This window comes from Pseudozyma hubeiensis, assembly GCF_000403515.1.
Source record: "Pseudozyma hubeiensis SY62 DNA, scaffold: PHS38, whole genome shotgun sequence".
Taxonomy (NCBI): Eukaryota; Fungi; Basidiomycota; class Ustilaginomycetes; order Ustilaginales; family Ustilaginaceae; genus Pseudozyma; species Pseudozyma hubeiensis.
This window is the reverse complement of record NW_012133820.1, coordinates 104,825-128,173: the sequence shown is the minus strand read 5'-3', so window position 1 is coordinate 128,173 and position 23,349 is coordinate 104,825. Positions and strand designations below refer to the sequence as shown.

At 55.8% G+C, this 23,349-nt stretch overlaps 13 protein-coding genes across 13 annotated transcripts; 9 read left to right on the top strand and 4 right to left on the bottom strand.

Moving 5' to 3' along the window:
- Nucleotides 1–167: 167 nt before the first annotated feature.
- Nucleotides 168–1,883, top strand: PHSY_003739 (hypothetical protein; the record flags this gene model as incomplete). Its single annotated transcript, XM_012334356.1, has 1 exon — nt 168–1,883. One exon carries the CDS (start codon nt 168–170, stop codon nt 1,881–1,883), a length of 1,716 nt encoding a protein of 571 aa, XP_012189746.1.
- A 146-nt stretch (nt 1,884–2,029) lies between these two features.
- PHSY_003738 (hypothetical protein) lies at nt 2,030–3,016 on the bottom strand (the record flags this gene model as incomplete). Its single annotated transcript, XM_012334355.1, has 1 exon — nt 2,030–3,016. One exon carries the CDS (start codon nt 3,014–3,016, stop codon nt 2,030–2,032), a length of 987 nt encoding a protein of 328 aa, XP_012189745.1.
- Nucleotides 3,017–3,376: 360 nt separating this feature from the next.
- On the top strand, nt 3,377–4,533 carry PHSY_003737 (exo-beta-D-glucosaminidase; the record flags this gene model as incomplete). Its single annotated transcript, XM_012334354.1, has 2 exons — nt 3,377–3,718; nt 4,318–4,533. The coding sequence occupies 2 exons, from the start codon at nt 3,377–3,379 to the stop codon at nt 4,531–4,533; spliced, it is 558 nt and encodes a 185-aa protein (XP_012189744.1).
- Nucleotides 4,534–4,682: 149 nt separating this feature from the next.
- PHSY_003736 (hypothetical protein) lies at nt 4,683–6,653 on the top strand (the record flags this gene model as incomplete). Its single annotated transcript, XM_012334353.1, has 1 exon — nt 4,683–6,653. One exon carries the CDS (start codon nt 4,683–4,685, stop codon nt 6,651–6,653), a length of 1,971 nt encoding a protein of 656 aa, XP_012189743.1.
- Nucleotides 6,654–7,158: 505 nt separating this feature from the next.
- Nucleotides 7,159–8,337, top strand: PHSY_003735 (hypothetical protein; the record flags this gene model as incomplete). Its single annotated transcript, XM_012334352.1, has 1 exon — nt 7,159–8,337. One exon carries the CDS (start codon nt 7,159–7,161, stop codon nt 8,335–8,337), a length of 1,179 nt encoding a protein of 392 aa, XP_012189742.1.
- Nucleotides 8,338–8,619: 282 nt separating this feature from the next.
- PHSY_003734 (hypothetical protein) lies at nt 8,620–9,636 on the bottom strand (the record flags this gene model as incomplete). Its single annotated transcript, XM_012334351.1, has 1 exon — nt 8,620–9,636. The coding sequence occupies one exon, from the start codon at nt 9,634–9,636 to the stop codon at nt 8,620–8,622; it is 1,017 nt and encodes a 338-aa protein (XP_012189741.1).
- A 1,012-nt stretch (nt 9,637–10,648) lies between these two features.
- On the bottom strand, nt 10,649–11,311 carry PHSY_003733 (molybdopterin synthase catalytic subunit; the record flags this gene model as incomplete). Its single annotated transcript, XM_012334350.1, has 1 exon — nt 10,649–11,311. The coding sequence occupies one exon, from the start codon at nt 11,309–11,311 to the stop codon at nt 10,649–10,651; it is 663 nt and encodes a 220-aa protein (XP_012189740.1).
- A 349-nt stretch (nt 11,312–11,660) lies between these two features.
- PHSY_003732 (guanyl-specific ribonuclease) lies at nt 11,661–12,145 on the bottom strand (the record flags this gene model as incomplete). The annotated part of the gene is made up of 2 exons (XM_012334349.1): nt 11,661–11,711; nt 11,810–12,145. 2 exons carry the CDS (start codon nt 12,143–12,145, stop codon nt 11,661–11,663), a joined length of 387 nt encoding a protein of 128 aa, XP_012189739.1.
- Nucleotides 12,146–13,622: 1,477 nt separating this feature from the next.
- Nucleotides 13,623–15,218, top strand: PHSY_003731 (protein disulfide isomerase; the record flags this gene model as incomplete). Its single annotated transcript, XM_012334348.1, has 1 exon — nt 13,623–15,218. One exon carries the CDS (start codon nt 13,623–13,625, stop codon nt 15,216–15,218), a length of 1,596 nt encoding a protein of 531 aa, XP_012189738.1.
- A 445-nt stretch (nt 15,219–15,663) lies between these two features.
- PHSY_003730 (predicted mitochondrial protein) lies at nt 15,664–17,901 on the top strand (the record flags this gene model as incomplete). The annotated part of the gene is made up of 1 exon (XM_012334347.1): nt 15,664–17,901. One exon carries the CDS (start codon nt 15,664–15,666, stop codon nt 17,899–17,901), a length of 2,238 nt encoding a protein of 745 aa, XP_012189737.1.
- Nucleotides 17,902–19,469: 1,568 nt separating this feature from the next.
- Nucleotides 19,470–20,981, top strand: PHSY_003729 (aromatic amino acid aminotransferase; the record flags this gene model as incomplete). Its single annotated transcript, XM_012334346.1, has 1 exon — nt 19,470–20,981. The coding sequence occupies one exon, from the start codon at nt 19,470–19,472 to the stop codon at nt 20,979–20,981; it is 1,512 nt and encodes a 503-aa protein (XP_012189736.1).
- A 260-nt stretch (nt 20,982–21,241) lies between these two features.
- Nucleotides 21,242–21,697, top strand: PHSY_003728 (phospholipid-transporting ATPase; the record flags this gene model as incomplete). Its single annotated transcript, XM_012334345.1, has 1 exon — nt 21,242–21,697. The coding sequence occupies one exon, from the start codon at nt 21,242–21,244 to the stop codon at nt 21,695–21,697; it is 456 nt and encodes a 151-aa protein (XP_012189735.1).
- A 429-nt stretch (nt 21,698–22,126) lies between these two features.
- PHSY_003727 (hypothetical protein) lies at nt 22,127–23,227 on the top strand (the record flags this gene model as incomplete). The annotated part of the gene is made up of 1 exon (XM_012334344.1): nt 22,127–23,227. One exon carries the CDS (start codon nt 22,127–22,129, stop codon nt 23,225–23,227), a length of 1,101 nt encoding a protein of 366 aa, XP_012189734.1.
- Between the last annotated feature and the right edge of the window lie 122 nt (nt 23,228–23,349).

The window sequence follows — 23,349 nt, the reverse complement described above, 5'->3', positions numbered from 1 at the left end:
CCGAGGCCTTGCAATTTTTCTGGGAATTTTGAGAATCGGCTTCAGGTGATCCGCACCCACGCGACACCGCTACGTCCTTCGTATTTGATTCACGCTAGACACCTCTTCGTCAGTCCAACATCACCTCAGCCCCTAGACTACTCTTTCCACCAGGCGCAAAAGACACGATGGCCTCGCAATCGGCGACAGACGCCCACACACAAGCAGTGGCAGCGTTGAAAGCGCAAGAAGCTGCGCTGCGATACGACCATGCCGCCCTATCCAATATGTCCTCGGACGAAGAACGCGCCAATACCATCTTCACCCGTCTTCGAGACGCCGAAGTAACATCACAATGGGCCAAAGACGGAGACTTGACCAATTTTGCAGGGATGGACTTCTACGGCGCTCGCAAAAACGGGCTGGGTTCGCCATCAGAGGTGTGGAATGCGGTGCGAAGGATGCCAAAGGGTGCACTCCTGCACTGTCACTTTGATGGAACGGTCGACACGAAATTCCTGCTGGAGCATGCAAAGAAGACCAAGAAAATGGCGATGAAGGCTGATGTGCGGCTGTCGACAGCAGATGCGTTGTGGAAGGCGACGGTGGAGTTCTTGGTCCTGCCGGAAGGTGCCGAGAGGTCGACGAAGAGCATCTATACGGAAGAGTATGTGCCGGGAGAATGGGTCAGCTTCGAAGAGGCGAGAGAATCGTTCCCGTATCCTCACCCATATGAGATGGACGGGACGGATGCGGAGCATCACATGCCCAACTTTGTCTCGACCTCCGCGCCGAACGGTCGGTTGAACGGCGACAAAGCTCCCAGCAATGTGGCACAAGACAAGGGCCAAGCATTTGACGCATACGCACATGCACTCATGACCTTGACACCGCACCAAGCCCTTCCCGCCATCACCAACAGCAAGCAAGCTTGGGCCAAATTTCAATCCACTTTCGGCGTCATCGCCGGCCTCATCGGCTACGAACCTACGCTCAAAGCCTACACCAAGGAGCTCCTGCGCTCGCACGCACGAGATGGCATCTCGTATACCGAGACGCGCATCAACTTCCTCACCGACTTTATGGTCCGCGCCGACGGCACGCCCAACCTCGACCACTCGGAATGGGTTCGCATCTTCATCGAAGCCGTCAACGAGGTCAAAGCCGATTTCACCGATGGCAGCTTTGTCGATGCCAAGATCATCTACACCACGGTGCGATTCATCGACAATGAAAAGCTTCGATGGTACCTCGAAGACTGCATCATGCTCAAGAAGCTGTACCCGGAGTGGATCGTCGGCTTCGATCTGGTAGGGCACGAGGATCCGCTGCTGCCGTTGAAGGTGTACATTCCGGAGCTGCTTCGTTTCCAACAGCGGTGCAAGGAGGAAGGGCTCTCGATTCCGTTCGTATTCCATGCAGGCGAGACGCTGGAAGACGGTGCGGATGCAGACCTCAACCTGTACGATGCCATTCTGCTGGACACGAAACGCATCGGTCACGGTGTATCGCTCGCCCGCCATCCACTCCTGACAGACATGGTGAAGGAGAAGGACATCTGCATCGAAATCTGCCCGATCTCGAATCAAATCTTGGGCTACACCGCCAGCATCTGCTCCCACCCGAGCTTGCTCGCGCTGCTCAACAGAAATGTCCCCGTGGCGCTGTCGTCGGACGATCCGAGCATCTTTGAAAACTTTGGCCTGTCGTACGACTTTTACCAGCTGATCATCAGTTCTCAATCGACGTCGCTGATGTCGCTAGCGACGCTGGCACGGAGATCGATCAGGTATACGTTGGTAGATGACAAGACGAAGGAGATCATGTTCGCTGACTGGGATAGAAGGTGGAATGAGTTCATCGCTTGGTTCCTAAAGGAATACGGACATGTGCTCAAGCAGTGATCGCGAGCTGGATATGCATCTCATTGTTCATTGTAATGATTAGACAAACAGTCGTTTCTCACAGGATATCTCATACGAAGTGTTTGCTTCAGTTGGCAATTGTCCACGCTTACATACTGTTTCAAATTGTGATTCTAGGTCGACGTTCAAGGAGCCTTGATAGTGGCTCTGGAGAGCAGGTACTGGTAGTGCGGGTCGCAGGCGTCCACAGCTGGTTGCAGATGCTCTGCGATCTTGGACTTTGGCTTGTCACCCTCGAGGGGTGTCGCAACGGCCTCCTTCTTGAAGCCTGTCGAGTTCTCAGCTGCATTGTGGTACCCACCCCATTTGGCCCATTCGTCAACAGGACCCGAGTCCCATGAGAGCATCTCGGGCGTGAAGGGGATGCCCATAGCCTCGCAGTAGCTCTTGATGGCGTGGTCGGGGTGTGCAAGCAACGTCGAAGCGTCGAGCAGAGGTGGAGGTTGCGGTTGCTCGACTGCGTGCTCATCTCCCTTCTCGGTGTTGAAGGTAGAATTGGGGTTGGAGATCCAGTCGTAGAGGATCTTGAGCTCGACGTAGCCTGCGTCGGCTTGATCCCAGAACTCCCATCCGGAAGCACCTTCTTGGACGCACTTCCAGTAGCTTGGGATCGACTTTTCCGGTGTGCGAATGAGGAAGGAGTGACGGAAACGCTTTAGGATCGACGTGGGTACTGCGGTAGGGTTCTCGACGACAGGTGCGTTGATATCGAACGGCTTCGAAGTGCTACCGCTGGCGTTTGCAGGAGCGGGAAAGACCTTGGATTCGGGGTGGAGCTGATGCAACAGCTCGGCAGGGAAGAGACATTGACCCATGTCCTTCAAAAAGACGTATCTGGGTGGCCAGGACTTGTTCTTGGCCATATCCTCGGGAGTGGGGTTGAGCACCTTTTCAAGCACCTCGGTGACGGTGAGGTCGTAGTTGCCCGACTTTTTGGCGTGGTCGTCATCGAATCGACGGCAAGGACGATCCTTGCCGAGGTAGAAGGGGTCGCCGATGGGTTCGTGGAAGACAACGGTGTCGGGTCGCTGCATGAGCGAGCGCTCAAAGGCGGTGGAGCATGATCGTGGGTGGACCCAGATCACGATGGGCAGAGGCTGTTCCGAAGACATTTTGTTGCGCGAGTGGGAAGGTATCGAGGTGTCAAGAATGAAAATATCCGAAACGTCTTGGTGGGAAGTTAACAATGATCAATGAGGTTGATGAAGGAGCAAGAAGTTTTGTAACAGAACAGCGATGGATTTTGACGAGGCGGGACAAGAGAGAAGCGAGGAGCTGCAAAAGCACATGGTCCGTGTGCTTGTTTCGGCTCGCCTCGCAATCACATTCTGTTACAAAACTGCGGCGAGGTACAGGGTCAAGCTTGGCGTGGGTGTACGTCGCTCACATCCCGATCCTCATCTTGCTGCAGAGTGATGAACATCGGATGCTGCAGTGAAGCAGAGAGGCCGGGAAAACGGCTTTGGAGAGCAATGTCACGTCACACGTCAAGTGCGGCCGGACGCGCAGCGGATCAATTTCGCAGCAACAACGACAGCGTCAGTGCCTCCATTCGGCTCATCTCGCCATTTCGGCTGGGAATCGTGCAAGCCACGAGCTGCAGTGGGCGGTGGCTGAGTCATTTCTTTAAAGTCTTTGTTACATTGTCAAGTGAAGAGAAATCGGGCTCCGATATGAAAAGCATCGCGATTCAACACCCACGTTGCCAGCTCCCTTTTCGCTGGCAGCCGGAAAATCGGTACACGAGGCAGTGCTCGTCTTTTGCTGCCAAGTCGAAACTGTTGCCTCCTCGCTACCACCGTGCAGCAGGGAGGGTTAGACATCCTCACCAGCATTCTAGTCTGCCCCACTCTAGGACGGACACTCGCGCTCGTGAGAGCAATGATGGTCAGGATAAGGAAAGGTCGAGGATCTCGGATCTGACCAAGCATGGCATCGAGCTTTGGGCTCAATGTTCCAGAGCCTCCTACCGACGTCCTATTTCTGGGGGGTCACAATTTGCAACCCCGCTCGAAGCGGCAGCGTTCAAAAGGCGAGAGCTCGAGACCTATGGTGTAGGCTGAAAACCAACGCCGAGCGACCTGCAGATACCAAGCAAGAAAGGCATTCTTTACGTGTGCGTGCACAGCCTTTCCTTTTTGGAAGCCGGACACTGCAGCGTCTGTTTCCAAAAGGGCTTTGAGCTCTATTGGCGTCGCACAGTACGCGGGGATGCTGCAGTCCAATTTGAATTTTGTGGCCAAGAAGCCCTGACGCCCCGACGCCCCTGTGTGCGTGTGCTTCTCCTAAGCGAAGCAGCATGATACTTCAGGGAACGTGTTGGTCTGCCACGATGGGTCAGCTTGGATCTCTCTTGCACCACCATCTCCCTGCTCCATCTTCCTTCGCTTGCTTATCCCCATTGTTTCCGTAGAAACGGCAGCGCCAACCCGGAACGCGTCGACCGGATCGCGAGCTCACTCTAGAGCTGACCCATCTCGCGCGACATTTCATTTCTACGGCTCGACGGCACCGTTTGATCCGCGACCCCGCTCCTCTCCTCCGCCTTGCTCCAGGATATTGCTCTCGAAAGTCGCCGCACCCGTCCACTTCCGACGTCATCGACAGCCACCTTGACTTGCAACTTTGATCCGCGTCCGACTCGCTGGCCGAGACAAAGTGGATTTTGTTTGCTGCTTCCATCGCCATTCTGCGTCTGGCCGATATCAACCCTACTGATTTCAGCAGAACACACATCTCCTTGTTGACCTCGAGCACAACACGCTCGAGCTTCTGACAATGTCATCCACAGTCGCGACAATAACACAGACGGCTACCGCCGCGCCCACATCATCAATAGACGCTGCCGACGCTGCCAAAGCTTCAGCCTCGTCCGCGGTCCATTCACTGTCAAAAGCCATCGCATCCGCGTCGGCCGCTCTCACATCCGAGTCTGCCATCGCATCAGGCAACGAGGCCAACCCACCCGCTTTCAAGTATGTCGGTCTCGCTTTGGCCGTCGGCTCTGGCATCCTCATTGGCTCTTCCTTTGTCTTCAAGAAGAAAGGCTTGCTAGCCGCGCAAAAGAAGTATGAGACTGCTGCTGGTGAAGGTCATGCCTACCTTAAGTCGCCCATGTGGTGGACCGGAATGATCATCATGGTCTTTGGCGAGATCTTCAACTTTGTGGCCTATGCTTTCGCCGATGCCGTCCTCGTTACTCCGCTCGGCGCCCTCTCCGTCGTCATTTGCGCCGTTCTCTCGTCCATCTTCCTCAAAGAAAAGCTCACCCTCTTTGGCAAGGTCGGCTGCTTTCTCTGCATCGTCGGCTCCGTCATCATCGCTCTCAATGCACCAACCTCGCATGTCGGCGGCAAGATCACCGAGTTCCAGAAGCTCTTCATTGCACCTGGCTTCTTGACGTGGGCGGGCGTTTGCATCGTCGCCTCGCTCGTGCTTGTCTTTGTCGTCGCACCCAAATATGGCAAGACCCACATGATGGTCTACATCACCGTCTGCAGCCTTATCGGTGGACTTAGCGTCAGTGTCACTTCGGGTCTCGGTTCCGCCATCCTTCTCTCCATTCGCGGTCAGAACCAGTTCAAGCATTGGTTCATCTACTTCCTGCTCGGCTTTGTCGTCGTCACGCTGCTCGTCGAGATCAACTACCTCAACAAGGCGCTCGAGCTGTTCAACACTGCCACCGTGACACCCACCTACTACGTCATCTTTACCGGTGCCACGCTCATCACGTCCATCATCTTGCAGCAAGGCCTCAATGCGACCGTCATCGACATCGTCACACTCGTCATGGGCTTCCTCGTCATCTGTGCAGGCATCGTGCTGCTGCAGCTCAGCAAGATTGATCCGGAAGAGCTGCAGGATAAGCCAGGCTTGGATCGCGAGACGACTCTCCTCATGCGGGCCAGCCACTCGGTCATCTCGCACGGAGGCGAAAAGGCGGACCAATCGGCGTACGAAGATCCTGGTGTCGACACGGTGCGAGGAGGAATGGGCATCGTTGGTTCCATGATCCGTGCTCGCAGCTCTCGTCGCCTCAGCTCCGCCAGCTCATGGAGGCATCACAGCGCAGCAGACGAGTACACACTCCGCAGTCGAAACAACCTTCCGCTCACTACGCAGGGCGCCGGCAACATTGAGAGGTATCAGCTTCAAGATGCACCGCTCTCGCCGCGCGGCATGCATCGCGACCTATCTCTGTTGAATGTGCCCGGTACACCGAGTCGAAGAAACACGGCCATCTCGTTTGAGCCTGGTGCAGATTCGCCTCACGGACATCACGCCGGCGAGCAATCCTCTGTTTCGCAATTTGGCACCATGAACAACAACAGTGCGCTGCATTCGATCAAGGAGAGCTCCGACGGTAGCGGTCGTAGTACGCAGGCGTCCGCTTCGGCCAAGACAGGTGCCCAGTCGGCAGCCTATGTGGATCCGTATGCGGCACGTGTCCACTCTCCCCTGTCACCGACAGGACATGTTCGCACTATGTGGGAGCAACCTCAACCCAATCTCGGCTACACCTCTTCGCCAGACGCAACGCCGGAAACTGAGGATGACGAGTACTCGATCCGTGCTGTCGCTTCGTCCGCTGCAGACGGTGAGCAGGGCGGTAGCACGCGCAGCACAGCGAAAGGTTATCCCAAGATCAAGCCGCGCGTAGCATCAAAGGGGTTTGGATCGAAAGGTAGCAGTGACGACGATGAGGCCGAGGAATTGCTCAGCCCACGCTTGGGGTACAGTCAACGATAGACGCACACACACGCTTGTTAACCATAGACCTTTTTCATGCTTAAACGGACATTTCATGCCAATACTTGCGGTGCTAGATGAGCGGACGGCGAGACACTAAGCATGAGGGAGATGTGTTGTCCAATGCTGATACAGCCGGCCATCAGAGTCATTCTTGAAGGCGAAAGGTTGGACTTCCGAATTTCGGAATGGCGGAACGGAGGTCCCGAATGAAATGTGACTTCATGACGCAGCAGTTTTGGCAGCTGCGCATTGAGCACTGCACGAGACGATCACCCGAAGGACCCTGAAATTCCGAGCAACGACCGGATGTCGGCTTACCTCAACCGTATCGACATTTGACACCGCCTTGCTTTCATTACAAGTCTGATCAGCATCACCACCGCCACCAACCCTCTCGGATACATCGGTAATATACGCCATGCTCTGTCGCTAGAGGCGGTCAGTCAGTCTTGCGGCCAAGAGTCAAACCCACGAACCCGTAGCAGGGTTTAGGTCGCCCATCATGCCGAGCGCAGGAGCGAGCGGCGACGCTCGTACAGCATCGTTTGCTCAGATTTCGGAGATTCCAGGCACAAGCACACGAGAGGCGTTGACACTACCTCGCCCAGCATCAAAGCCGACGTCAATCCCGCCGTACGCGACACTAGCATTTGGAGCATTGTCAGGTCTCGCCTCCTGCGTGCTGCTTCAACCGTTCGACCTGCTCAAAACTCGTCTTCAGCAACTAGACCATCACTCACCTTCCGCCCCGACGAGCTCAGCAGCTGCCACACAGCAGTACGCTTCTCGGACGCAGAAGCTTGTTGCGATCACCAATGACATCATCAACAGGCAGGGCTACCAGGGGTTGTGGCGGGGCACCACTCCTACAGTAATACGAAATGTACCGGGAGTAGCACTGTACTTCTATTCCGTCTCGCACTTGCGGGCTGTAGCCAGTGCCAAGCAAATACCCTACATCTCCGTCGCCATACCCGAAACCTCTCGAGGCTCGAACTCTTCGACCCTTGCAAAGCTCTCCACCACGGGAAACCTCCTGACAGGAGCGGTAGCACGTGTCACCGTAGGCTTCATCCTCTCCCCCGTCACCGTAGTCAAAGCGCGGTTCGAAAGCAGCAACTTCTCCACGCTCACCGAACGAACCCTGCTTTCGTCCATGAGGGAGATCCATTCCGCCTCCGGGTTTCGGGGATTCTTCCAAGGCTTCACAGCGACAGCGTTACGAGATGCACCCTACGCAGGGTTGTACTTGGCACTGTACGAGGGGTGTAAGAGCAAACTTGCCGGTTCATTGGGTACGGGGAACTGGATGGTGGTCAGTGGAAGCGGATTGGTGGCGGGGACGTTGGCGACGGTGATCACCCATCCGTTCGATATAATCAAGACGAGGATGCAGACTACTCCGACAGAAGTGTTGCATGAGATTGCGAGGAACAGTGGAGGTGCAGTGGGAAGGGAGGCATCGAGACCGTCGGTGTGGGGTATGACGAAACATCTGTGGTCGACGTCAGGTCCGAGAGCGCTGCTCGATGGACTGGGGTTGCGATGCGCGAGAAAGGCAGCCAGCTCGGCGATCGGCTGGAGCATCTTTGAGGGTGGCAGAAGCTGGTACACCGAGAGAGAGTTGAGGTTGGGCAATGGGATACAGACAAAGAGGGCCACAGACGAAAAGCAAGTCTAGAGAAGCAGCACAGATGGACAATCCTGTACACCACATTCCTTTCCCAAAATTTGCATGTCGTCCACCCCTCTACACAAGCTCGGAAACGTTCGACGGTGTGGTGAAGCTGTTTCGTTGACCTTGCCAGACAAGACGAAGAGCATATCAAGGCGGGTTAGAAAGCAAGATGCCAAGATGAAAGCAAGTGTGGACTTCTTTTACGTTGGAGGAGAAGGTGACAAGCTGAACTAGGTTACAAACGAAGATGGAGGCAAAAATCGCGTCGAGCAGCCGCAACATCGTCTAGGGAGTAAAGACGAGCGAGAAGCCTTTCCCCTTTGCGCCCTCTGCTACCCTTGCCGTGACGACACCGGCTGCCTGATCGACATCAGCCGTGACATCCGACGCTGCATCGCCCTCGACAGCAACATGAAGGCTGGTGTAGAGCTTGTTGTTGTCGAACTTGAACTTGAGCGTGTCCTCTCCGTTTGCGTGGTACCAGATGGTCCACTTCTTCTCGCCCGAGGTAGCCTCGGTACCATCGCCATCTTCGAACTCGGAGTAGACGAGCACAGAGTTGCCGGCCGACTTGCTGCCTTCCTCCCAAGCAGCATCGTAGGGCAGGTGACCGTAGGTGTAGTAGACGTCGCGAACGCGGCCGACGCACATGGGCGTTTCGGTGGCGACCATCGAGACGACCGAGGTGGGGAGCGAGCCGTTGAGGTGGATCTTGACGACGTATTCGAGCTTGGTGTCGTTGCCCTGCTTGGTGAGGTCCCAGGCGGAGACTTCGAGCGTCGCTCGGGTGCGCGATTTGGAGTACGAACCGGCCTCGTCGATGTACTGGTCGGCATCGACGCTGGTCTGGATCACCTGGATGTGATCACCGCCGTCGCTGATGATGTTTTCCTGAACACCGACAATGTCTCGCGCCCAGACAAAGTAGGATGGGGACTTCATCCAGGTGTAGAAGGCGTACTGCTGAGGACCGTATCGCTCGAGCTGCGTGGCGTTGTCGAATCGCGGGTCCCACTTCTTGCGCATACCGGGCTGCTGGATCACAGCAAGGATCTGGGAGGGAGTAGCATTCTCGACGACGGTGACACCTTTGACGATGGGAACGTCGTAGGCGTTTTCGGGGTTGGTCTTCTTGAAGAGCTTGACGTCCTCGCGCTCGCCAACGTCTTCCCATTCGGAGTCCTTGGAAGGGTCGTTCTGCTCAGCGTACTGCGCTTTGGCCTTTTCGAGCGCAGCAGCGTACTCGGAGGGCAGGGGCAGGTAGCTGTCCTGTCGCAAGGTGTTGGGCAGATCGAATGTCATCTTTTGTGCAGAGATGTTTTGGATGTGGTGGTCGAGCAGGAAGGTAGACAGCGGTAGATGGAACGTGTTTTGAGGGACGGTGCCGGTCAAGGTTGCTCAACGTGTAACGACTCTCGAAAGCGTGCGCTCGAAGAAGCTCCACAGAGTGCACACAGTGGCAACGCCGAAGGTCGAAGGGAATGCTGAGCTTGTTCCTTAGTTACCGCAATGCAGTATGCGGGCGATGTGCGGAGAAGAGAGGCTTGAGAGGTGCCATTGTTACTCCACACTGCTCACAGACCACCCGACGGTTGTGTTTCAGGGTCGAAAAAATAATTGCCGACGCAAGGAAAATCCACACTCGGATTTCACAGGCGAAAGCGGGGCAAAGGCCAAAAAAATCAGATCTGTGAAAGCGTTCAAAGATGTTGGTCCACTCTCGTCCGGCAACGTGATATTGCAGATGGCTTTCTATCTTGTTTCGCCGGCGACGATGTATCTTGGACCCTGGTTCCTGACAATGGTAGCAATTGCTGGTACAGTAGTCCGAAGATGACGATGGCTCTCAGATCCCCACGGGCTGGTACTGACCGTCTCAGGCCGAATCCATGAGCCTGGTGGCACGGCTCCGTTCGAAGACAGTGCTACTGTAGAAGGCAATAATATTCATACCGCACAGAGCGGGTCTGGTCTGTCTGTCTGTCTGTCTGTCTCCGCCAAGTACAGATCTTGTCGAGTTCTCTCTCACACTTATCGTGTCAAACTCTGATGAAAGAAGGTTGATCTGTAGAATGCAATTATATTGATCCGGCATGGAGTGCTCGTCTGTCTGTCTGGTCTGGTCTGTCTGTCTGTCTGTCTGTCTGTCTGTCTCGGTCTGACTTGGCATCCCCTTTGTCATCCGCTGCACAGTCGTACCCCAATCGAGTTGCGATGATGTGCGTATAATATTTCGCGAATCTAAGCCTCGCTTTCGTTTCCGCTCTGCGCCCGCCTACTTCTAGGATGGGTACCGTGGTCTCATTGGATGCCGTCATGCTGCTGGAAAGTTGGCTTTCCAGCTCCAATCTGATGTACTTGCGTCTGCAGTCTCCGCCCGACTCGGATCAAGAGGTCCAGCATCACCGTCGCGTGCCGTCACAACATCTCCTGTCGCATAGAATTCCCGCTTCCACACCGCCACATTCTTCTTGACCTCTTCCAGCAACCACTCGGCCACAGCAAAGGCTTCCTTCCTATGCGGCGAGCTGACCGCGATCAGAATGCTGCACTCTCCCACGCTGACTGCACCTAGCCGATGTGCAATGTAGCATCGTGTGATCCTGTCCTCGCTCGAGTCGTTTGATTGAGGGTCTGCATTGGCAGACAGTGGGATGGGGTTCTCTGCAAAGGGAGCAGATGTATGCGCTTTGACGAGCAACGATTGCAGTGTCTTGAGAGCGAGAGACGAGTAGGCTTCGTATTCGAGTCTTGTGACTTGCTTGCCTCTGAAAGAATCGCGAGTCGTTCCGCTGAAGAGCACTGTGGCTCCCGCGCCGTCGTCGGCGACGGACCGGATCGCTTGCTTTTCGTCCAGCACATCGTAGGTAAGGATGGCTTCGTCACCGTGAGGACTCTTGATGCCACCCGCTGTTGAGGCAGTCGCTTCAGACGAGCAAGTGTTTGCATTGCTGCCCAAGTTCGGACCGGCTGACATCGCGGGTGAACACGTCGTGGAGAAGAAGCTCGATTGACGAGTGAGCAAGATGGGTATTCTTGTCCGCCAGCTGACGAGAAATACCTCCATCAAAAACTGCCGCTCGCGTTACCCGGCAATCATTTCGGTCAATTCTCGGTGCATTTTTCTCAGACAGCTCAGGTCTTGGATGCCCATTCGGCGTCAAACTTTCGAGACGTCTCACGCTAGTGTTACAATGTCCAACTAGGCAGTCATGAGAAGGATGAATGAGAACGACGATAGCATTAGAACAAGACACAGAGAAAGAAGACTTGGAAACGCGTGAGACGACTAGCGCCTCGCTTTTGATTGCAGACGGCGGCTGCGACTAGTAATCGCATTGCACAAAGTTGTTGCCGGAAGCGCCGGTGTGGGTGATCTGTTGGCAGAACGTGTCAGGGGTGGTTGTCGTCATGTCAGTCTCAGTATCGGCTCGAATTGTTGTGTTCAATCTCGGCGTGCGAAATTAATACTTACGGCGCCGCAAAAAGTGCCATCGTTGCTGTCGTACACCACACGGTCAGCTCCGGGGGAGCCACCAGTGTAGCCCGAGGAGCTGGTCTTGAGTGGGTACTCCTTGTACGGGCCATCGCAGTAGTCGCTGAAGTCAAATCCTTCGTAGTTGTTGTAGGTGTGAGGGTAGCCGGAGCTCGAGTACTGTCCGCTCTTGGCGTTGTTGATTCCACGGTTGACCTGGGACGCGCTGTAGTACTGACCACCGCAGTTGACGGCAACACCGCCCTGACGGGGCTCGAGGGGGGCAGCGAGGGCCACGGCGGGGACGAAAGCGAGGAGAGCAAGCGAGAACTTCATCTTGACGGGCAGAAGGGGGACGAAGAAAGGGCGGGAAAGGATGAGAGATAGGAGAGCGAAAAGCGCGGAGAGTGGAGTGCAGTGGCTTGATGATGAGACATTGAGACTTGACGGCGTACAAACAACCCGCTTTATGTACCTTCTCGCTGATGGACGAAAGTCTCTCAGAGGCTTCATTCGTGTCACGGCATCTTCCAGTAGGATCATCGTGAGCCACTGTCGGGCAGCGGGGCAGCCCACTGCAGCTCCTCCAAAGCAATACATCCGAAAGTAAGGATCCTCGGCTCTATGGGTGTGCGTGCATAGCAGCAGTACTTGCCGAGCACATCCTCGACCTGGGTTTCTAGGAAAGGAAGGCGTCGGACAAGAACTTCTGGGAGAAAGAAAACCATCGCCGAACCAACGTTGACCACCCGCGAAGCGCTCGCCTCCCCATGTCTGGCGTCTTGGCAGGCTCGGCTGTCAGAAGCGTTATCGCACGTTCGCCTCACCTGCATGCAACACTTTCTTCTCGCGTTGACATCTTCCATCTTCCGAAAAAGGCTATCAGCATTGCACACCTCGATTGCGCGATCCCAAGCCGCCCCGGAGCAGAACTCTTCCCGTTGACATCTACCTCAAGTGGGGTCACAAGTCCCGGATCAGAGCCATTCTATGATGTCGCTCGTACAGATCGCCATCTCGAGAGATGCAATCAAGACACGATGCCAGGCACAACTCGCGAAGGCGGCACGTTTTCTTCTCAAGGGTCCCCTTGTTGTGTGGCGCTAAGCGAGCGAGGGTTACTCCGCTGGCGCTAAATCACGCCGCTTTCCAGTTCCGCTGTGCGGGCGGAAGCTGTTTCCTTGGGCGGCCGACGGCAAAGGTGCATTATCAAAGAGGGAGTGAAAGCTTGGCTTACGGAGATGGCCGACCAATCATGAGGCTGCAAAAAGTCAGGTTGACAACAACAAGCTCGCTGATAGCACGTTCACGATTGTGTACAATCTTCGTGCAGAGCATGGTAGCATTTTGAGTTCGGTCGCGGGATCAGAGAGCCAAAGCGAGGACGGCTTGACGACTTCCGAGTAGCCGAGGTGCGCTAGTGTACTTTTCTGTTTTTGTGGGTGTCGCTCCGCATCACGCTGATGCGAAAGCATCATTTCATGCGGCCATGCATGCACTTGACGCTGTCAAGGGTTGGAAGAAAGTGATCAACTCACTGCGACCAGTTTATCAGCATCGAAAGGTCTTGTTCAAGATGATCAGCTTTTTTCCCACTCCGCAATCCTACTCCGCGTTCCGATACAGCTTTGTCAACGTGCCAGCGAGACGACATGGCTACTTCTGGTGTCGCACCAGGATGTCGGGGTCGGAGTGGAACAAGCGATCTTCAAAGAAGGGTTGGCGGCTATGTTGCCGCTGTAACCTGCCTCCGTGAGCGTTAGCGAGCTGAAGTCATGATGGCAGCCACGTTCTCTCAACGCATCGGCAGCAAATGGAGCTTGACGGCGTCGCTACCGAGCCTTGCCCCATGCATGGGTTCATGCGCATGACCAAGCTGCTGCTGATGAGAGGAGGAAGCAAGATCAGGTCGGGCAGGGTAGGGTCCGCCCGAGTGCTTGATGGCCGTCTACTGTTACGTCGCTTAAAGTTAAAGTCAAACATTTATGATTATGTTAGATCGCAATCAGCCTTCACGGAAGATGAAAAGTCGCCAATGGCCACGTCAGATTGGCAATTGTCAGTCGATATGTCCGATAAAAGGCCGTGGACAGCTGAGCGTGGCGTGTGGCTCGAGCTCAGTTTCTTCGGAAGGATCTGGTGTACGACGCTGTTTTGCCTTGCTCCTCCATCAGCTTTCGATGTGCCAGTCGACAAAAGCACATCAACAAACATGAAACTCCTCTCGTTCTCGTTCGCATTGCTGATCCTGGCCGCGACAGCATTGGCCGGCAATGTGCTCGACCTGACCGCCACCAAGGATTTCGACAAGCACATCGGCAAGTCGCAGGGCGTGCTCGTCAAGTACTTTGCGCCATGGTGTGGCCACTGTAAGAGTCTGGCACCCACTTATGAAAAGGTTGCTGATGCATTCGCCCAGCAAAAGGATACGGTGCTGATCGCCAAGGTGGACGCAGACAAGAACAAGGATCTCGGCGTGAAAGCCGGCATCAAGGGCTTCCCAACGCTCAAATGGTACCCCGCAGGATCGACCGAGCCCGAAGAGTTCAACTCAGGACGCGACCTCGACAGCATCGCCAAGCTCGTCACTGAGAAGAGCGGCAAGAAGAGCACCATCAAGCCACCTCCTCCTCCCTCTGCCGAACAGCTTACCAGCCGCAACTTCGACCAGATCGTGCTCGACGAGGACAAGGACGTGCTTGTCGAGTTCTACGCCCCCTGGTGCGGTCACTGCAAGAACCTCAACCCTACGTACCAGCAGGTGGCTGCCGACTTTTCTGGTGACGATGATTGCGTCGTTGCACAGATGGACGCCGACGCCGACGCCAACAAGCCCATCGCCCAGCGTTACGGCGTTTCGTCGTACCCAACACTCATGTTCTTCCCCAAGGGCGACAAGAGCAACCTTCAGCCGTACAACGGCGGCCGAAGCGAGGAAGAATTCATCAAGTTCCTCAACGAAAAGTGTCAGACGTGGCGCACCAAGGGCGGCGTCCTCTCTGAGCTGGCCGGCCGAATGCCCACGCTGGACGGCTTTGCTGCTCGATGGTACACCTCGCCCGCCGACAAGCGCGACTCGATCTACAACGAGTTCATCGACTACGTCAAGACGATGAAGACCAGTCCCAAGAGCGACAAGAAGAAGAACGACGTGGGCGACCTCTACCTTCGCGTGCTCGAAAAGGCCAACCAGAGCGCCGGCTACATCGAGAAGGAGACGAAGCGTCTCAGCACCATCCTCAAGAAGCATGCGGAGGGCACCAGCCAGCTCGCAGCCAAGAAGGTTGATGAGCTGACCAAGAAGAAGAACGTGCTGCTCGCATTTGTCAACGAGCGCATCGCTGCTCAGGCCGAGAAGCAGAAGAAGGAGGCCGAGAAACGAGCAGCTGAAGCAAAGGACGAACTCTAAGTTCCCGGGCAGGGAGTCTGCAAGTCAAAAAGCTCAGAGCCAGGTCCCTCGGCGTTGAGAGCAACGCAGTCATGTTTCGACCATATCTGGCCTAGACGATTCAGAACAAAATATAGCCCGCTGTCGGACAAATGGAATGCTGCGTTGAAACGTTCGAGTAACGCTCGAAAGAAGATGAGTGTGGCGCGCCGGTGATGATACTGCAGTGAGGCCATGTCGCGGTCTTGAGCAAGAGAATAGCGAGCTCGCTTGCTCCGCTGCTTTGAGAATGTGAACTCACTCACCAAAATTGCACCCTGATTTCTTGGCCTCGATATTTCTGGCATGATGGCCCGTCCGCTGCAAGCTAACTCAGCTGCATACGATCTGCATCAAAACATTCATCTCCGTGTCTCGCTCCCACTTGATCACTTCACAGCCCCTCATAGAAACTAGTACATCGGCCATGTCGTATGCATCTGACGTCTACGGTCGCCTGGGCTCCGAGCTCGAGGTATACGACTCGCTGCTGTCGACTACCAGCACGCCAATTGAGAAGGACTCCGATTTCGAAAGCCAATTCGTTTCACACGACGGCAGCAAGGAGCACGATGAGGCGATCCGGGATCAAAGGAAGCCCATCCAGGATATCTTGGCGGCCATACGACCCGCAGATGGTTCCCACACCATACCATCCCGAAAGACATTGCTCAGTCTGCTAGACAAGCTCGATGACGCTTCCGAGCAGCGCAGCAGTAGCGCTGCGCCTCATCTCGAAGAGTTGAGAATCGTCGCGCTGTCTCGACTCGTAGTGGCGACGTACGCTGTCGCTCTCGACACGCTGCTTCGAGATGCAAGCAAACTCGAGGACGAGACCTGGTACTGGACCGATATCGAAGAGTCGATGCGTAAAACGTTGTCGTATCTGATCCAGACGCTTCCAGTGCGTCTGTTCAACGTCAGCAAGGAAGTATTGGAGCTTGCAGCAGACACGGCTTCCAGCACACTGAGGAACACGATCGACAGCAAGGATGTCAGCACGTCGTCCAAGGCAAAGAGCCTCGACAAGAACACTGTCCGTGCTGCCCTACGCACCATCCTCGACACACCCAACCTGGTCACTTCTATGCTCTTCCCCTACGCATTTCGCGTAGAGAGAGGCACAAATCTCGACACCATCCGTGCGGAACGAGACAGTCAACGGAAGAAAGTGGACACGCTGCGAAAGCAGCTCGACGCCAATAGTCAAGCGGGTGACCAGCTCTCAATTAGCTCGAAGACGACCAAGAAACAGCGTACCAAAGCGCTGCGCTCGACATTGCAGACTTTCACGCCGACGTATCTGGTGCGTCATGAGGCGAGATGCAAGCGACGAGGGCTCATCAACGAGAGAGATCGATTAGCTGAGAAGCTAGGACACTTGGCTCTTCAGCACGAAGCACTGGCCGAGCAGGCTCACGAGCTCAGCACGTCAACCACCAGCTCGGACCCTTCCGGCCACATCGTACTCAATCATCTCAACGCTAAGCTCAAAGTCCTTGTCGAGAGTTTCGGCGAGGTTCCGGATGGCTCAGAAGCAAAAGGTAGCCAGACTTCCAGCGACGTCAAGATCGACATGGCCGCGAGTCTTACTGCCGGGTCTACGCTCAGCACGCTGAGATTGCTGTTGAAGGAAGGCTTCGACAAACAGCAGGAGAGGACTCAGCAAGTGCTGTCGCCTAGCATGTTTGGCCAACCGTCTTCGCTCGTTCAGCGCTGGCCCAAGCTCGTCTTCTATCCCATCGGCATGCTGCTTCTCGGACGCTACCTGTCCAATAATTGGAACGGCATCGAAGCCAAGCTGAAAGAAGCGCGCGAGACGGCACGCAGCTTCCTCATAGGCTGGGTGTGGCAGCCCTGTGTCGAATTGCTCGAAACAATTCGACACGGCAACGAAGGGAGCGTCATCATCTCTCGCGAGTCGCTCGCCTCCGATCTGCAGTCGCTTGAGAGGATGGTGAGCGACTTCACCGCTGACAAATACGGGACATCGGGCGCTGAGCTGCAAGCATTGGCTGCCAAGGTGAGGGAAGGCGATTTGACGCCCGTGCTGAGGGTGTACGAGTCAGAGATGAAAAGTCCAGTCAAGTCGATGGTGACCGGCTCGTTGATCCGATCTCTTCTGATCCAGATCCAGAAGGCCAAGGTGGATCTCGAGGTGGCAATGTCGGGCATCGACAAGCTGCTCAAGAGCCAGCAGCTCCTGTTCGGTGCCGTCGGTATCGCACCCGCACTCGGCGTCCTGTACGTCTCGCAAAACTATGTCCGCACCAAGCTGTTCAGCTTGGGCGCATCGAGGTCCGAATCGTCGGGTCGAGGATACCAGATGCGGGCATGGGAGGCTATGCGTCGTGTCGATCGACTCCTTTCGATTCCTCGTCCAGCCTCATCTGCTGGCGTCGGAGCTCAGAAGGTAGAGGAGGAAATGTCGCCTCGGGACCGGGATGACCTGACTCAAGGTCTGCTATTGTTGGACCTGTCGACCTTGCGCTCGGCGTCGGGTCCGCTGCTCATGACGTTGTCCAAGGGCAAGAAGGCAGCGGCTCGCCGACTGCAGCGCCACTTCTTGCAGGATATCCGTGACCTCGAGTCGGGCGAGCACAGCGCCGTCGAGCGCATGTGGAGGAGCTGGGGCCATTCGGTGCTCCGCTTGCCTTCGTCGTGAGCACATGAAACAATCGCTACCCACGGTCACTGCAACAATGGCGACGTCTTGCCCACCGTGCCGGATTTGTGTCAATTTTGCGTGCAGTGCAGGACTGAGCCAATATCGTATCATTGATGCAAGGTCGATGTGATTCAGCCGACCTCTCATATCGACTGCTCGACGCGAAAGGGTCGTGAACGGCCCCATTGGTTTAGAGGAGAGAGAAGCAATACATTGTATCGGCTATCGCGGTGTCTGTCTGCAAAGATCTGTGGGATTCCGATCCCACGCCATACCAGCTGCGCCTTTCAACCGGACTCATGTGAGCTCACAACGAGACAATGTGTCGATGCTGGCGTACGAAGTGCGTGGGAGAGTCGACACGACGATGGGGCCAGAGGCAAGCCCATCACGGCAAGGAAGTATGCGTGAATAGCCGATCTGTATTTCCGAATGACATCCAAACTCAAGCTCAAGCTCACGGCACGTTCATCCCGTCGAAATAACGACCTCGTCTCCGGGAATCCAGCTTGACATCGACCCGAGATGAGCTGCATGTGTCTTGCACCGATTGCGAGCATCCAAGGCAACGGGCGTGTTGGAAATGTCAACTGGGAAGTGCTTGCTTGCTCCAGTTGCTCAGTACCATGTCGTTCGGCGAATTTCGCGGAGCGCTGTGCAAGGCTTGCACGGCGTGAAACCCGAGATCAGCAGTGAGAAGGTAGTATCGGGCCACGAGCAGGCGCGCTATTTTCGCCCATCACAGTGAGCGTCGCGTGGAAGATCCCGAACGAAAGTTTTTTCTTTTCTTTTCTCTGCCTTCGGCACGCCCGATAGCGCGGCGTGTTTCGCGGCTATACAGGTCAACCGGTACAGCAAGCACTATTCGACCAGCCTATGCAGGGTCGACCCCTTGCGCGAACTTATCTCTGAATGCGCTCACAGTCTGCTGCAAAAAGGAGTCACATCGACTTAATTGCCCGAAGCTTGGATGTGCTTGGCCTTGGTCGTTGGATTCCTGGAAATAGAGCCACGGCTCTCTCGCGGAACCTTTTTACCATCCTTCTCAAAAGCTCATCACTGTCGACGACCTCCCTCCATCACCCTTTGCCTTTATAGAACCCACCGTCGGTCTCATCGGTCCTTTCCCTCTCGTCACCCCCACATCCTCTCATTTCCGACGAATCTTGCCTAAGCAGTTGCCTCCTCTCTTCGGCTGCTGCGACCGTATCCGCCCACCAATAAAGCTATCGCCGTAACCGATAGCACACCGTTTCATACCCCGGCTTGCATTGTTATCTGTCCAGTTGTGCTCGTCGTGGCTCGCCAAGCGATCCATCCCACCCAGCGACATAGAGGCATTTGAGCGGCTTTTGCAGTTCCTCTCGGTATCCCTGGCGCGCTACAGCCTTTGCCACCAGTAGCTAGTGTAGCAAAGACCGGAACCAGAAGGGCATATAAACTATTCCAATTGATCGGGTCAAGCAGAAGATAGACAACTCCCGCATCCCTTATTGAAGCAGACAATCGGTCGACAAAGGAATCCTTAGGCTCTTGATAACGTCTTCCTTGCCTACACCCCAAAAATGACGCCCTCCGCTCAAGTCGTCAACGCCAACCCCAACCCTTACCTTGGCGACAAGGTGGGTGACCTCGCTTCCGCCTCGGAAACAATTCCGAAAGCGAGCCGCGTCGATCCGGCACGCTTCCTTAGTCAAGCATCGCACGACCGACCTGCATCTGCCATCCGATCTCTCTTCCCTGCCGAGCTGATTCCCGGCATGCTCTCGCTGCTTGCTGGCAAGCCCAACCCGGACACGTTCCCATTCGAGAGCGTCTCGCTCAACCTCAAGGCCGAGGCGGAAGCTGGACCTACCCAGCTCGACATCCGGGGCGAGGACCTCGTAACCTCTCTCCAGTACGGTGCCACTGCGGGTATCCCCAAGCTTGTTCAGTGGATCACTCAACTTCAAGTGCACATGCACAAGAGGGAAGCCGTCACACCCACGTCCAAGCTCAACGGTGTTGCTGGTAGGACACCTTGGCGTGTCACCACGGGTAACGGATCGCAGGATTTGCTCAACAAGACGTTCGAGGCTCTGCTGAACCCCGGCGATGTAATTCTGTGCGAGTCGCCTGCTTACACGGGTATCTTGCCCTCGCTGGTGATGCTCAAGGCGAGGATTGTACCCGTGGCCAGCGATGACCAGGGCATGATGTCGAGCCGACTTGCCGAGATCCTGGAAAAGTGGGAGACGGATCCAGAGACGGCATCGCTTCCGCGTCCCAAGTGCCTGTACACCACGCCTACAGGTGCTAATCCTGCCGGCACTACCGCTTCGGATGATCGAAAGCGCCAGATCCTCGCCCTCGCCCGACAGTACGACTTCCTCATTCTCGAAGACGATCCGTACTACTACTTGCACTTTGAAGGTCTCGACCAGGATGCCGTGACACGACCGCGATGCCGAAGCTACTGGTCACTGGAGGAGGAGCACCGCGAGCGATGGGGCACGGGCCGAGTAATGCGCTTTGAGAGCTTCTCCAAGATCCTCGCAGCCGGTCTTCGATTGGGCTTTGCAACGGGACCCAACGAGATCCTCGACGCCGTTGACGCCAACACCGCCATGGCCAACCTGCAACCGTCCGGCCTCTCCGGTGCCGTCGCCTACGCTCTGCTCAACCACTGGGGCATCCCCGGCTTCCTGCGACACGTCGACAATGTCGCACGCTACTACGCCAAGCGTCGTGACAACTTTGAAGCCAAAGCCCAAAAGGTGCTGGGCGCCGCCGGCGTGGCGAAATGGGTTACGCCTGTTGCAGGGATGTTCTTGTGGTTGAGGCTCAACCTGCCACCTTCTGGACCTGGTGAGTCGGAGGGTGACAGCTTTGCCCTCATCTCGGACAAGGCTAAAGCGGCTGGCGTGTTGGCGGTGCCGGGAGTTGCGTTCATCCCGGATGGCAGCAAGACGTGCTACGTTCGAACCAGTTTCAGTCTGATTGCGGAGGAGGACGTGGAGGAGGCCTTCAACCGTCTTCGAGACGTGGTGCTGGACGCGTGGAAGGAGGCTGGCAAGACCATGCCCAAGCTTGCCTAGACGCATCCTCGTCCACGTGGCTACCAAAAGCTTTTCATCATGTCCAACCAGTCAGTTCGCCTGCATTCCCTTCGCTTTCCTTGTCGCATCGCATCACCTCGTCTAATTTATCAATCCTGAAACACATACAGACCTTGTCCTGCTCGAATGCCTGTGTTCTGGGCGTGTGGTTGCTGGAGAGACGGAGGCTCGCTCGAGACCTGGAGCCGTGGGCGCCCTGTAGACATACATCACTCTTACTGTCAAGAACGAACCTCCCGATGCAGGGTCCATTGATACGCCAGAGTGCCAAACAAGGCGAATTTGAGGGGTCCCAGCGGCGCTCTGCCATTCATTTGCGGATCCCGCATCCACGAAGCGAGATAGAGGAAGATTCACACCCGCACTTTCAGACCAAGTTACCGGAAGACTGCGTGTTTGCTTCGCGTCATAGACGATGCGGGTTGCAAAGAGAATCGGAGATCGAAGCAGAGTTGGAAATTCAAGCCAACACGCTTTTGGATGGAAACGCAGGGCGAAGTGCGGAAGCGGCGTTTGACGTCATCTCTGCTGCACTCGCAAAGTGTCAGGGTCAAGCCAAAATTCCAAAGACTGCTCCACCCCCGTTCTGTCCGTGTCTGCGTACAGAATCCGGAGCGAGACGCAGTGCCAACTTCCGCATGGTATCTTCAGCACAGCACGCCGCCTTCAATTTTAGTTTCCGACCGGAAAGTTGACGGAGATCATGCCTCGAGAAGGAATTCTCCGCCAAGCCTCGTTTGCTGCTCAAGGCAAAGGCTGCTGCTAAAAATGAAACCCGTCGATGCGGGTGTCCAACATGGCCGTGTCGGCCGCTCGTCATCCAGCATAGCTGGGGATGACGCTGACTCGCTTCTCTACGGCACCCTTCTTCTTCTTCCCGCGTCGTCGTGTAAAGCTGTGAAACGTCTGATTCCGTATAAGAGGCTTTCCGAGACCCTGCGATGGTCGTTGCTTCTGTACCCTGACCCCACCCTCAAGCCAACCTCTTCCACCTCGCTGCCCTAGTCTCTCGTTCGAGACGGGTCTTCCTCGGACCCCATCCTACCTCTCAAAGCGGCGCCGGTCTCCTCGAGACACGCACCTTCCACCGACAGAACCAGCGGGAGCTTTCAGAATATCTCAAAATGGCTAAGATCGGCTTCTTCGGTCTTTACTACCTGCTTCCCATCGCCACGTTCGGATGCTGGGTCACCGCGATCGTCGGCTTGCTCGTCATCTGGACCGTTCGCGACCATGACCGCGAGTATGAGCCGGAGGAAGCCTCGATCGTGTTCATCTCGGACGTCGGAGCGCAGCACAAGACCTTCTTCGTCATCTTTGCCTGCTGCACCGCCGGTTTCTACATCCTCACCACCCTCGCCGAACGACAACTGCGACACTCGCGTCGAATCCCCGGCTCGATTCGAAAGAAGCAGACCATCTTGGATATTTGCTCCGTCATCTGCGCCGTCATCGGTTCCGCTGCACTGATCCTGCTTAGCATCTTTGACGCGTTCAACCACTCGCAGGTTCACTGGAGTATGACGCTCATCTTTGTCGTGTTTGTGGCGCTTTCGGTGCTGTTCCAGGTGCTGCAGGTGTTTTCGCTTTCGCACGATTACGACCGATTGGCGACGCTCAAGGTGATCGCCATCATCAAGTCTATCATCCTGTCGCTTGCCATTGCGGGTGCGATCGCGTTCATCGTCTGCTACGGTATCTGCAGAGGCAATGCGGTGCCAGGCAACAACCGATGCGACAGGATCGTTTCCGCCGCTGCGGTGTGCGAGTGGGCGATCGCGTTCTTGCTCGCCATCTTCTTCCTCACCTACCTCGTCGATCTCTGGCCTGCTCACAGACGAGCCAAGATGGGTCTCAGCCAAGACGGAACGATGGTGGAGAACAAGCAGCTCGCCCAAGAACAGGGCGTGGCCGACAGACCTACTGCTCCTTACGCCATCGATGGTGTGAAGAACAACGACACCTACTACCCGAGTGAAGCTGCTCAGCAGTACCACGGCAACAACGATGCTGCTTACAGTTCCGCTGCCGGTGCAGGTGCCGCTCAGCACGGCGTTCAACCGAGCCCCGCTGGTGCAGCTTACGCTCAGGACGCTAGCCCGTACAACGCTCCCTCCACCCTGCCCGGATCGGAACGTGGAAGCCTCTACCAGACTCCCATGACCGAAGCCCGTCCTTACCCCAACAACGACACCACCGGCGGCGCTTACTACCGACCCCAATGATGCGTTGCGCGAGCATCCTAGCTTAGTATTTCCTGCGCGCCCTGCATCGTTCGCCTGTTTCCCTGTTTGCACGCTCTTCGCATAAACGATCGTTTTACACTTCTCTTCCCACTGTATACTCT